Below are 14,656 nucleotides of genomic sequence, written 5' to 3' on the forward strand. Positions count from 1 at the left end.
ATTCCGTAACATTCGTCTGCTGTATTTACCGCTCTTCGAAACCAGCTCTGATATTATTATTATTATTATTATTATTATTTCTCAATCATAGATTTCGTAGCTTCCCAACACAGCAAAAAAAAAAAAAAAAAACAATACATAATAACCAACTGGTGTCATCCTCAGATAAGCTTACATATAAGCTTCGAGGATGAAAGCAAAGAAATTAGTTCTCATCCAAGATGTATCATATGTAACCAAATGCATGTAATGTACGTATCACATGAAAACCAATGTATGTAATGTATGTATTATATGTAAACCAATGTACATAATGTAAATATCGTATGTAAACAAATGTATGTAACGTATATAATAACTGTAACAAATGTATGCAATGTAAAAAAAAATTCTTTTAAATGTAAATCATGAGTTTACACTGTATGTTTGTGAGAATAAGGAAACATAATATTTAGATTGCATATGTGTAAATACTGTTGTATAATCACACCTTTTCAAACTTGAAAAAAAAATAGTAAACTACAACATGTAATATTATACAACTTATGTAACTCTGAACAATATAAATGTAAATTATTATTACGATTGTTATATAAAAAAAACTGTTATCATCATTACTATTTAAATCTCATTATATATAGCACAAAGTGCTGAACCTTGTAAAATAATATACTGAATAGATGATCATTGTACATATGTAAATATTTGAAAGAACAATAAAAAAATATTATTATTACGTAACACCTCCAGGGAGTCCAAAGACTCATCGAGGGAGGGCACCTACTCTAAAACTCTCTGTCTCCGCCAACTGCAACGAACCGCAACTACAATCATCATCTACATCAACGCCATCTACCGCCCATCATCACCACTGGTATTTTCACAGACAATCACACCATGCCCACGGCGGAAATTCGAACCCGCAGCCTTTTGGCTGGATAGCAGATACGCTGACCACTTGGCCAACCAGGCCGGCAATCTCCATCTTGTTATTCCTGAAGTTTGCCTTTCTGCATTCCAGTTAACTGAACAGTTAAGTCGTCGTCCTACGTGACCTTACTATCCACAACTCCAATCGGTTTCTCTTTTCCAGTTTCATTTACCAAGATGAACGAGATGCGGAAGTATTTGCTATGAGCAATGACTTAACGCAAATCGTACATCTAACGAGCGGAATATCAAATAACTCTCTCCACTCATGCAACTCCTGCAACACTCTCGATCTTTTCTTAACCACTTCTCCATCTAGATATACTGTAGAGGTCAGTTCTCTTCTCGCTCGGTGACTCAGACTAAAATGTTATGCAAATTTTCTCTTTCACAGTGCGCCCTCCCTCCAGTCACTCCCAACTTTGTGAACTGTTGCACTCCAAGGTCACTAAAGTGGGACGACCTCCAGAACTTTTACGCTTCCTTTTCCTGTCAGACTACTTCTTCCACTCTTCTGATCTAAACACCTGTTCTCTGCGAGTCTATGAAATTATTCTCACCTGCATTAAGGTCTTCGTTCCCCCTTTTATAAAAAACCCCTGTCCACTTTCCTAGCCATGGTTTAACAAAAGGATTTTGTATCAAAGCATGCGCCAAAACATTTGAAGAAAAAAAATTATATACCGCAGGTAGCTTGCAACAAGGAATCATAATCACCTATGCTGAGGCACGCAATGAATGGAAACCACCATCAGGAAATCTAATTCCGACTTTATAAAGGTCAATAGAAGAAAACTTGCCCCCTGTCCAAATGAAAATCTTGTCTTCTTTTCCATTGCAAAGGACGTCGAGCACAACTTCTGCTCATCTACTCTTCCACCTCTCTCTCTCTCTCTCTCTCTCTCTCACACACACATTCAGATGCCCACAGTTACAGTACCTAAACATGAAACTGCCCTCCTGACGCCACTCTTCTCTCCCAACTTCTATGAGTAACATAGATAATGACGATAAATCACCTCCCACCATACTGCAAACAAAAAAGCATATGCCTCTTGTAGTTTTTTGGCAAAAACACATAAGAAAAATAGCGAATAACTTTGAGAGCAAAAAACGTCTTCCAGTCTGATGGCGCATCTTCATTTGCACTCAAATCTTGTGCTCCAAAATTAATATACTTCATATTCTAAATTATTTTATACTCAGCTGTCATTTATCCTAATGTGTGGAAGCAAGCATATATTTGGCCTCTTACGAAAAGGGAAACTCTGCGGTCAAAGTATCAATCAATCACCTTCATCTCAATTCTCGTCTCTCCAGAATAATAGAGAAAGTCTGCAAATTCAGCAGTCAAATATATGTCCACCAGTTAATCCCTGACTATAGGAAATCACTACTGGAAATTATCCACTACTAGACATGTACCAGAAATGTCTGTCATCGCTCTTAACACTGTCACCGCATGTAATTGTGTGTGGCATCGAGACCTTTTAAGTAAGTTGTCATCCTTCGGTCTACCTTTCTCACTCTGCAAATGGGAAGCCACCTTCCTCTCTTCACTGTATATCATGGTAATGGCTCCCTTTATTCGGGCTCTCCACCAACACGAGTAGGAGAAAGAAGATAGGCAGTAGAGCAGAGCCATGAACACTTCATACATCCTACTCATTCACCCAAGTGCCGTAAACATGGATGTTCATGGCACCTTTCAGTAGGGCCTAGATGAAAACTAGACACTCTTCAGTTCAAGATGGTCGTTTCCACCCATCCAATTACTAACTCTGTACAGATCCCAAATTCGGCTATCTTTAGAACATTGTTTACATGTTTGGAGTGGTGTAATTTAACACTTCCCTAAAATTACTTGATGTCTAGAGGAGAGCAGTTTGGTTAATAAATATCACTCCCTCACTTCAACCACTACCTTACAGATGTGCATTGTTTCAGCATTGTCTTTTCTACAGATGGTTCCATGGACACTGAACTTACATCCATCATTCTTCCATTTTCGTTGAGCCTATTAATCATAATAATAATTGACTTATTATGAATCATCATCATAATTATTCGTTTGGCTTCATAATGTTTTTTTGTGTGTGTTAAAACATGCTATAGTCCAGCTCGTTGTAAAATTAACGCTTCACTTTTTTTTTGAAGACAAAATAGTTGTATAAACCTTTGTAAAAGTTGTAAAATACACGTAAGAACAGATACCACAAGCCACTGTTATTGTCACGGGGAAGCATTCGCTTAACAACTTTGCAAGAATTCCATTATTATTGTGTTATAAACAGGCGCAAAAACATCGAATCTGTGCAATCTATTTACTATACTGAGGCGACAACTTCAAAGCTTTATAGACATCATAAAATAATAAATTTCCTCATAGATTTGTAAATATATATCCTTGCGGTGTACTACAGAGCAATGTTATATGGTAAGTTTTATTATTTATTTATTTATATTATGGAGAAATGTGAGAATAACTGCAAAACCAGATACCCTTTGACATTTGCATGTGGTCCTGTAGAGGACTGGATTTTTGAGGATAAAAATAGTTCAAGGTGATTTTCAAAGATCGATATGTGCATTATATCAGTGAATCTTATTTTGTGTGCTACGGTTATTAATTATATCTTAATTCTGAAGTGAAAATAAAGTTCTTCCTCTACCAAACTACTACTACAGAAATGTAGGTATGTAGATTAATATCATTGCAATGCATAATAATAATATCATTAGTAAAAGTCTAAGTGACCAACACCTGTTGAATGTTCGGTTCAAATAAATTTCAATGGAAAATTTTTGGTGTATTCTACAAGCCCACTTCATTGCATTATTCCTTGTACAATATAAGATGATTACAATTCACAAGATTATATATACACTGTATATATATTTGCAACAATAAAAAATCCTTAGATGCGTTGGAAGAATTCAGAACTAATTACGCTGTGCACAAAATATTTTGGAAAATTTTGTGTTCACGCTATTCATACCTGTCGCACTGCAGCATTTAACAGTGAAGTATTTCTTTCTACTTTTTACCATTGAAGGATGGTTGCAGTGAATTCTAAAACGTTTTTTGTTATCAGTTTAAGTACACTCAAAGGAGAGTCAACTAACGAGCTATTAGCTCCGCCAAGAAAACTGAAAAATCAGAATATGTACATATAAACCCGAAGGACCAGAGTTTAATTAGACTCCTCTATGTGTATAATACAGTTTAACGCTAAAGATGTTCTTATTTTTTCTTTATTATTTTTTTTTTTGAGAATTCAGTTCAGTATGTTGTTATGTGCTTAGGCGATGTGTGCTGAGCATACTATAGTTATTAACTTTTTTTTTGCGTCATCGAATCATCTTAAATTGCATTAATTATGGGGGAAATGCAATAATTCGCGTCTGATTCTTTCATTCCTTAATCTAACAGTTTAGTGAACTGGTAAATGCTCCAGATGTGTAAATTAACTCGGATATGTGCTTAGTTTCGTGATGAAATAGGTACATATTTTATCTTATGAATTTATCCCACCACTAATAATAGCAATGTTTCGTTTTCAGATATATAGATTGTATTTTCATGCTCTATTCAGTTTTCTGCTATGTTTATCTTATTCTTCATATAAAATCTGCTTGAGAAGAATCTTTCTTAAGAAATTTACTATAATATCATATTATTTGCAACTTAAATACTGTCTTTTTTTTTCTAAGATATTCTCCATATATTTTCTTACCTTTAATTATACCTGGATTCTCGCACAACAGATCTCTTTTAGGACAACAGTTAGCCTTAGTGGATTCACATTTAGACTATTCAGAATAATTTGAACACCTGAGAAATTCTTGCTTTTGGAGTGATATTCTAAAATCTCCATGAATTCTATATAGAATTTATGACGGAATTTGGATCCAGGAGACGACGGTAATGTTAATTGACGGTCTGCTTTTGCTCCTGTTGTTTCCACTGTTTAGTTAAACTGCTGTCCACATTCCTCGATTTTCTTCCAGATCTATAAAATCTCTGCGATGTAACCTACGTATGTACACTGCATCCACCTTCACTTCTATTTCATCTTCTCCCCCCCCTCCATCCCTTATGTTCTCTGGAATAGCATTCCTCCTCCTACTTTTCCAAAGCTGCTTTTTTTGAACATCAGTAAGCTCCTTATCTGTTCCATTCCCTAACTCACAACAGTACCTCTGCGGTTCTAAAAGTTTCTTAAATGGAAGATTGATAATAAATTCTTCTCCTTTTAATCCAGTATATCTGTAAATTATAATTCAATAACAACTAAAGTTTCTAAAGTTTTTTAAGTGTTAAGGGTGCTGGAAAGGGTACATGCTGGGTATATTAAATAAATCAAAATAAAAATGAATTATCTGAATTCAGTCGTCACTGATATTTGGCCGAAAAGCTTATTACGATTGCTAGAACAAGACATTAATCTTGTCTTCATAGTCTGCTTGTGCGTCAGTTGTCTGTTATTGAAGAGGAAAACTCTGATACCTTCGTATAAGAACGGGAGCTCTCGGGTTTAGTGTGAAAAAAATATAAATGTTCCTCGCGTCCTAGACGATATACAAATCAAGGTTTTTCTAAAAAAAAAAAGAAAGAAGCATGACACATGCCGTTAGGATTACATTGCGGAAGTTCTACGAAGGATGCAGGCTTTTTTTTTTCCATTCCATTTCTGTTTTTTTTTTTTACTTTAAATAAGTGTTTCAAATCATCATCAGCACTTGCACTTTATAGGCTCTTACAGCTAAGTATCCTTGGCTTCTGAAATCGTAATAGTATGTATAGTTTTAGACCTAAATGGGTGATAGCCTAGAAAATTCCTCTGCTTAGTTTTTGTTTATGTTTTTTGCCCCTTAAATTGATTCATGTAAAAGTGAAGTTTTATTAACATTACTGAAGAAGGTGTCTGCTAATCATAACCCAAAAGAATTTCCATGTTCCTGAAACAAGTTCAATTTGTAGAAATATAGAAGATGAATATTTTGAAGAATTGTATTACATATCTTATATAATAAGATATTATATAATATATAATAGTATTGGGTTATAATATATAATAATCTTGGGTTATAATAAGTCTAAGATTATAATATATAATAATCTTAGTCTTGGGGCATAATATAGTTGTGTTTGGTTTTGCTCTGTATTATAGAGATAAACTTGCATTTTGTCTTCGGTTGCATTTCATGAACAGGATGTCTCACAGGAGTAGTCTTTTATATATCACACACTGAATGATAGATCATACAATCATAAATTTAATACATTCAGTACAGTTTCACTCCTACTCTTTCGTCTTTTTTTTCGTTTTTTTCCTTTGATAGTATAGTTTCAATAGAACGTTAGTTCCGAAGTAATTTTCAAACGCATTGTTACATATTTCTATGATGTGTTCCCTACAGTGAATCCTCCTTAACTGATAAATTCTTTTTTTAAAAAAAATCGAAATTTTTAAATCAAAATAAAATTAAACATGCAGACAGGAAGGATCTCTTTCATAATGTGTTTATACACTGAAACGTATAGAACTTCAGTGCATTGTTAGGCAAGTCGAAAAAATTTTCTCTGCATTCATGTCGTTGGGATATTGTGTTCAAGAGATATCGCAGGTGTTACAGTTGCTGATCATGAATTATACTTGTCATATCCTAATGGTGATTAGAATAATGACTAGTATTAAGATGTTTAATTATTATTTTAGCCATTGATAAGACCGTTAGTTTAAATTCAGGGAGGGAAACAATCCTTGGATACTTACTCCTGAATAATTAATTTGATATAACTAAGACGCTTGCAATTGGGCATCTTACCGACTTCTTTAAAAAGAGAGAACTTCAAACTCCTAACGGAACTTTTCCATATTAACCTGAAAAGAATTTTTGAATAGCTGAAGAGTTTCATATTCATTAATTTTTCTACCTTTTCCCAGCAAATAACTGTTAAGTCGCCCGCTTGTTTTCAGCAGGGACCGAAAAGCAATAACGAGATGTGTATTTAATGGCGTTGTGCAATGTGGCCTCCGTATATAGCGTGGTCACTCTCAGGGCAATTTCCTGTCTATTAACAATTAGGTGTGCTGCCGAACAAAGTTGATTAAATATCCCTCGCATAGTGACGTGTGGGTGTTTCTACTATGGCGTTTGGATGAATAATCCAGCGATATATACGAGGATTTATAGTGCGTCCAAAGAGATTGCACTTCACTGATTCTGATTCGCAGTAGTCTTTACGGAATAATGAGGATTGGACGAGATTTCTAATTGGATTCCATAAAGGACTTCAGAAAGAAAGAAGTGAGAGATATCTTATTTCAATTTAAACAAGTAAAAATACCTAATTTAAATTAATTCCTGAATTTATTGTAGAATTCTTAACGACATTCATTCGTTGGTGAGCAACATTGCGCCAGATCCAATAAGAATAGTCGCAATGTCGTCTGTGATCATGTGGTTGACCTTGCTTTGACCTTCTCGTTTCTGTCCTTTGAGAATGCTACCAGAATAAAAATGGAAGTTCGGAACACTTCAACATTTCATCTGATTGTTATTATTTATCGAGTTTTCAGCAGCAATTAAGCTAAATGATAGTAGAGTATCGAAATTGCTTTTAGATAGGCTTTACATGAAGGAAGAGCTGAGTGGAAACTAAAGGGAAATTCATGTACAAATTAGTGCAGGTTAACGGTACTAAAATCTCACTAATTGCTATCCTAAAATCAGCAAATAACATAATCTATATTCGAAATATAATCTATATTCATACGTGTATGCAGACTAACTGATCACTAAAAGTTGTGATTGTTCATTTGCAAACGATTAATTGCGTTAATCGTCAGTTAAATATTATAGTAGTTGGTGAGTATAGAAAATGAGCGTGAGCTTACAAATTTCTAGGCTCACTTCGTATTTTAATATTTGTTTTTGTTTCAAGAACCAGCACTTTAAATGTAATCCTCTTACACCACTGTTCCCATCATTATATGAATGCATGTAGTGTTACCATCGAGAATAAATAATACAGCGGCAAGTTTCTGTCATGACGCCACATCGTACTTCCCACCCATCCCCCTCGAACATAGATGAAGTGAATGCGAAATCACTAAAAAGTTAAGTTAATGGATATATCATAATTGAAGCTAGAAGAGTAATTATACTTATTATCATACATTATTTTTCTGTACAAATATACATATTTGAATGTTTCAAATTTCTTGTGAATTAAAAATAATGAGCTCCATTTTGTAATTTCCTTTTTGGAGACGTTATTGGATCGAATAAAACGTAACAGAGAAACAATAAATTAAAAATTAATAGCTCTCTTTATGATTTACATATAAAATGTTCCTGCTTGCGCCATTTAGCATTATAACAGTATTGCTATAGGTAAGCGTAAAATATGCGGACAAATAAAATTTTACTAAAATTTTTATATAAATCACTTTGTGAAAGTATTATCAGAATTGTTCTGCTATCGAGAGTAAATGATATTTTTTTGTTTGCTTTTTTGGAAAATAATAAGTTGTTGCGCGATATGTTGACTGCAGTCGCAGTAAATGCAACTTGAAACAAGCTATAAATGAGTTATAAATAATCATTTGCAATGTTTATTCGTGCTGTTTTAGTGTAATTTCTTAAATGTAATCCTCATTGATAAAGAGTCAGTCAGCACGATACTCGTATACGTTCCCAAGCACCAAATGGGCGAATGAAAGATATCGAAAGGCAATAAAGGAAATAACTTTATAGAAATAATTAAATAAACTTAATTATCGTAATACTTACATCCTGTTATCATGGAAGAAAGCGCAACTGTAACCCCAAAGAGAAGGATCAAATCGTACTTGGCAGCCATGTTAGTTACCGGTCTATGAAGTCAGCCAGTCTGATGGTCCCACAAGAAACAGAATCACAACACCTGTCCCTTAATACGATCACTTGACCGATGCAACAGTGTGTCCACTGGGGTTCTTGAAGTTTAAGCTTTTTTATTTATTTATTTTTTCTTTTACTTCTGATCTTACTAGCTAGAGTGCCGTTCCTCAGTCTCAGCGCACCACCTCATACAGGATGCTGCTCCAGCAGAAACCAGCCGACATGGAGCATGCTCAAATCAACGTCGAGTGGTACTGACGCCTTGCGCTGCCGCTGCGTGCGTTTGATACTTTGGGTGCCCGGATGCGTATCGATCTTTCCGACCCAGAGTAGGATGGGTGAGGGGAAAGAAATGTTATGCGGATCACAAGATTTAGTCCATTTAGTCTTCTTGGAGGAAAATATTGTCATATTGCTGAAGTGGTAAGCAGACTGTATTTAGGACTCAAGGAAGCAATTCGTTTAGCTCTCCTGCGTCTGATTCGCAGCTGAATCATGCTCTTATCGTTTAGAAATAGATCATACGGGAATTAAAAACAATGAGCAAAAGCAAATTCTTCTGATGAATTCTAAACAAAAGGAGAGAAAAATTTTCGTTTAACAACAATTTTTTTTTTCTTTTCTTTTCTTTTCTTTTCCTCCCTTTTTTTTAACATAGGATATATAAGACGAATGCATAGATTTAGCCAACGAATTCTCATCTTATAATGAGAATTCATTGCCGAACTTTACATGCATTCGATTATGTCCGAAGCTTGCGTTTTAAATTTTTGGGAAATTTGGAAATTTCTCCAAACATTTAACTGAAAAAATAATAATTTTATGTTTCGCCGAGATTTTGAAAATATGGATATATAAAATAAACTGAAGTTTTTTTTTATATTTTATATTTTTTTTAAATGCCATATATGTTATGAAACCTTTTGTTAGATATACTACCCCATAATATTCAAAGGATGTGTACTCTTTCTCCCCTCTCCTTTCATTCCAAATTTGTCATGTACTTATCTCCTTTTTATGTTTTCTGTTTATCCTGCTGATTTTATATCGCTCCTTTTTTACACACTATCGGCAAGATTTTATCATATCGCATCGTGATTCCTGTCACAGAGCTTTGGTTGTTGAAGATAACTTTTTTTGTTGTTGTTGTATTGTTTGTTTTGTTCTCTTTCAGTTTTTTTGCATCTTATTTATCCTCTGCTTCTTTTGGTTTCCACCCTTTTTGTTGCTTCTTTTAAATTTCTCTCCGTATCTCAGCGTGTGAGGTAATTTGCCACGTGACACACACTCCATTTCGGATCTTCGAAGTTTGTGTTATATATTTGGAATTGGGACATACTGCGTCTCAGTGCTCATCTCTTTCTACCAGAGGTTGAATTGATTCACTCTGAAAGATTTACAGATCTAGAGAGTCAGTAGGGGACTGGGTTGAAAGCATAAAGCGGTCCAAAGGCTAACGAAAAATCTATGCAGCAAAATTGCTACTCTTTAGTAGTTATTCTAGCTGTATATTTAATTGGTTGCTGAGCGAAGTCTGGTCAGTTGGGATATACACTATTCTTTGACTTTGTTTGCTTCTGCAATTTTAATTCCCTCAGTTACTTTGAATCAGGTGGCAAACTGGCAGCATCCACTTGTAACGAAAAGAATTGGGAATACAGTCGTTTATCTAGAAATTTCTCGTACATCTGGCTTTGCTTGTGAAAAAAAAATTATATTCGATTTTATTCTCTGAAAGAAATCACAATTTCTTTCACACGACTCGAGTTGATGTGCCTGGAACTCGGATTAGAACTACTTTGGATTGAAATTGAATAATGATGGCTACTATCTATTTTGAATAGAGAAATTTATTTTCAAAACTTGCTTTATTATTATTCGCAGATTTTGTGTATGTGAGTGTGCGTGTGCGTGCGTCGTGCATCGTGAGTGACTATGTTTGCTATGGTTGTAAGCTATTTGGTGTGGTGTTGAGAAAGTGAAAGAGAGAGATTTAGAACGTGTTATTAATCTTAGACTTTGAAGTCCGCACTACATGATGTCTAAATTTTCAACACACATTGAAGTGTTCCTTTTTTATTTGAAGACCGCTCCTTTATGTATGCAATTTGAAACTTAGCCGTTATAGAAAAAAGCCAGTCGCATTTAAATTCCCAAACCATTTTTATTTTGAATAAGTTTTCAGCAACAATTTTCAAATACGTTAAAGGTTTAACAAGACTGTAGAAATATTGGTGTGTATACCAAAGTATTATAAATTATCCAATTATATAGTTGGGGATCTCCCGTATCCTGGTCACTCTTTATAGAGCCATCTAGAATGTGGGAGAGGCTTTTTTTTTTTTTTTTTGTCTCGCCATTAGCGTGCGGCCAGACAGATGTGTTTCCTCTGTACACCAAAGTCAGGACCGTTGATTTATTACCCTCGGCATAATGGACATCTCCAATGTCTCTCCCTCATCAGCCCACCCCTGAAGTGTTTAGCTCCGCAAACACCACAGTACAGGAAGTCTTGAAGAGCGAAGTATCAGCTGTTTTTGAGCTTCTGCGTCACCAAGCGAGGAGAGCGGATTATCCACCCTACGGGTTCTTAAATGCAACTTGTCAACCTATTCACACAGTAAGTGCAGGAATTGACAGCTTTACGTAGTTTTATCGAAACGAAACGCGCATTTAAAGACAATGATGGATTATGAAAATGGCGTTATGTTACAGGAAGTGAGGGTAGAAGGAAGTGCAATTAGTGATAAAAGCAACTTAATATTCTAATAAATTAAATTATTAGAGGTAATGAAAGAAAATTGAGAACACTTCCTTCGGGATGGACGGAAGAGAACACTTCCTTCGGAATGGGCGTTAAGCAAAAAAGCATCTGCTGTTTCAAGAAAGCACGACAGTAATTTTTTGAGAGTGAGTTTCGAAGTAAATCGATAGGGAAAGACAAGAACTCTTCCAGCGTTGGTTACTGAAATCACTGCCATCTTATTTTTGCTATGAGGGGTAGCTTAATGGAACAAGATATCATAGTTTCTGATAGTCCATAGCGTTCTTTTTTATTTAAAGAAATTCTTTCATATGATCTTGTAATAACTTAGGGTCTTTTATATTATCAAGAGTCCTAATCATATACTTGACTGCTTTCTGGATCAATCCTTCGTGAAGGGGAGTTTAGATAAACTCCACTTATTCTCCTACTTGAGGATTTCTAATAGCTTTTCATGAAACTCCATACTTATTTATTTAAAATGATAATTAAGAGTCATTTGAACGCAACAAAATATCTGTCATTTGCGTATTTCTTTGTACTTGATTAATTGTTGCGGATGTTTTGTTCAGGAGGGGAGAGTACGAATAATTGTTTTCTTGAAAGGTTCGGCTTTTGTCATTCTTAGTTAATAATAGATCAGATCAGTAAACGGAATATTGGACAAACAATGTTTTATAATTATTTAATTATTCTTTTTATTAATTTTATTTTTCAGTTTGTGTTGTCTGGTTTTGTGCTCAATGGCACACCCATTTGAGCAAACTTTGTGTTTTATTTACAAATATAGTTACATAAAATCGAATTGTAAAATTTATTTTGTTTTATTTTACTTAACACAAAAAAGAGTAAACAAGAAAGAAAACAAGAGAGGCGAGAAGCTTCCCGAAGAATGGATCATGTATAAGAGGTCACTGAATTTAAAAAAAAGTAATGATCTATTTCATCAGCATAGCGTTAAATGCTCTGAATTTAAATGAATTAATAATCCTACTAACCCTCACGGCATATCATGAAAAAAGCGCGCAAGAAGAGAGAGAGAGAGAGAGAGAGAGAGAGATTTGTTCCAACAGATTAATCTTAAATAATGTTTACAGAATCGCGAGAAATATACTATTAGTAACATAACATCTGATGGTAATAAACATTCTCTGAGTTATTTTATTTTTACATATCGACTCTATTTTTTGTTCCCCATTTTGAAATTAGAACTTCTTGTATTACAAATGAATTATGTCAACTGAACGGCGATATCCTTGTAGCATCTGACGTGTCGATCTTCCTTCGCGAGGTCAAAGTGAGCATTCACATATGGGGACCCGGAAGAGAGAGAGAGAGAGAGAGAGAGAAACACACACACACACACACACACACACACACACACACACACACACACACACACACACACACACACACACACACACACACACACACACACACACACACACACACACACACACACACACACACACACAATGGGTGGAATCGGTAGTAAATATCTTGGTATCTACGTAGCTCTAAGGTCACAGTTGCAAGTTTTTTTTTTTTGTTTTGTAAACATACTAAACAACTTAATCCTAATCCTATAGTCAGAGGCATAGCTATGGGGGGGGGTTCGCCCTGGGCACTTTGAAGCTTTTTGGACTATTGCAGTTAATTCTAAAATACAGTCTCGAGAAGTCATTTCCAAATATTGTAATACTACTGCGAATTTTCCTCACAATTGCTGTAAGTGTTGCTAGTTCTGAGAGGAGTTTTTCTAAATAAAATTGATTAAGAATTACTTACAGACATTCGCCAATGTCATCGACGATTTTGCTAATAGAAAAGCAAGAAAAATAACATTTCAAAATGTTGAAATTAAAGTTTTACTTCAAAAATAAACATAGTGTGTTAATTTATTTCCCTATACGTCGTTTTGACTTTTTGTAGTGTTTTTGGTGTGTATTGAGAGGGGCAGCAAACTCAGGGATCGCCCCGGGCGACTAAAGCTCTAGCTTACACCGCTGCCTATAGTAATAAAAAAGCAAAAAGACGATAAATGATCCTCACCTCCTCAAAAATGACTTTTTTGTGTCTTTTTATCAGCGTTTTTCGTATTTTGAACATGTAGTGAAGCTTTAACCTTGTATATGATAGGTTTCTCAAAATGATTTTCCTTTAATTTCGCATAATTTTTCTTTCTCCCCTTTCAAAACTGTTTTGAAGATGTGGGCAGTGGTTACACATCATATACTAACGCCAGCTGCCATTCCGCCATCTCTTCGAATGCTTGCGTCATTAATCAGTAGAGTCTGTCAACGAGAAGACATCTCTCATCGTTAGCGAAGGGCTCCTTTAGCCAACTGGGAGAAAAGCTACTGTCTCTTAGACAAGAAGCCGAAGAGGTAAAGAAGAATAAGAGCACGATTAACTGATAACTACGAGTTTAATCCATCATGTACTGAGGTTAACAACGTTGTGCATGCAGGCACAAAGTCGCACGAACTTCGTAAGCTTCTGCTAGAATGTTATACGGTTCAAAGGAAACGTTTTGTTAATAATTACTCTGAGCAACGTCTCCTTTAATAACTGTGCATGCGTAATGTGCTTTATTCTTGCTAACAATAGCAACATTTACAGGTAGCACGTTTAGATGACTTGATTAAGTTTCTTTCTTCGCCGATTCAAAATATGTCGCATGATGAGTTAACAGATGACTTAACAAAGTACTCGAAAGTTATGATTAGTGAATTCGCTGCATACCCTCCTTAAACTACAAAAATCCTTTAATTGAACTGTTTTGGAGGATCACAGAGGATATTCCAGGAAAATCAAAATGCATTTTCATGGATTCTCTTAATGGAAGATTTATCGACATTTATTGAAATTATTGGAGCTTGTTGCATTTTGAAAGCCCAGTGATAGGGCATATCGTCTTTTAGTAACGGTCCACGTATTAATTTACGAACAAAATTTGAATCAAATAAATTGCCTCTTGAGCAGAGTAAACGTGTTAAAATGATGCCATCAAATTCGAAGACTTAATGGAAATGCAGCGTAGTGAAAAGGAAGAAAAATCTCATGCAC

At 35.0% G+C, this 14,656-nt stretch overlaps 2 protein-coding genes across 2 annotated transcripts in view; one reads left to right on the forward strand and one right to left on the reverse strand.

The window, feature by feature from the left end:
• The window catches only part of LOC150099536 (UPAR/Ly6 domain-containing protein crok-like), an 86,047-nt gene extending 77,067 nt beyond the window's left edge, over positions 1-8,980 (reverse strand). The window contains exon 1 of the mRNA XM_090403346.1: positions 8,734-8,980. Within this exon, the coding sequence (XP_090259472.1) occupies positions 8,734-8,803 (70 nt within the window). The 5' untranslated portion in view covers positions 8,804-8,980. The remainder of the gene's footprint in view (positions 1-8,733) is intronic.
• The window catches only part of Sec31 (COPII coat complex component secretory 31), a 486,555-nt gene that overhangs the window by 28,497 nt on the left and 443,402 nt on the right, over positions 1-14,656 (forward strand). The window lies entirely within an intron of this gene.

The sequence above is a fragment of the Typopeltis vanoorti genome, chromosome 14 (assembly GCF_054136105.1).
Source record: "Typopeltis vanoorti isolate ZY-2024b chromosome 14, IOZ_Tvanoo_1.0, whole genome shotgun sequence".
Taxonomy (NCBI): domain Eukaryota; kingdom Metazoa; phylum Arthropoda; class Arachnida; order Uropygi; family Thelyphonidae; genus Typopeltis; species Typopeltis vanoorti.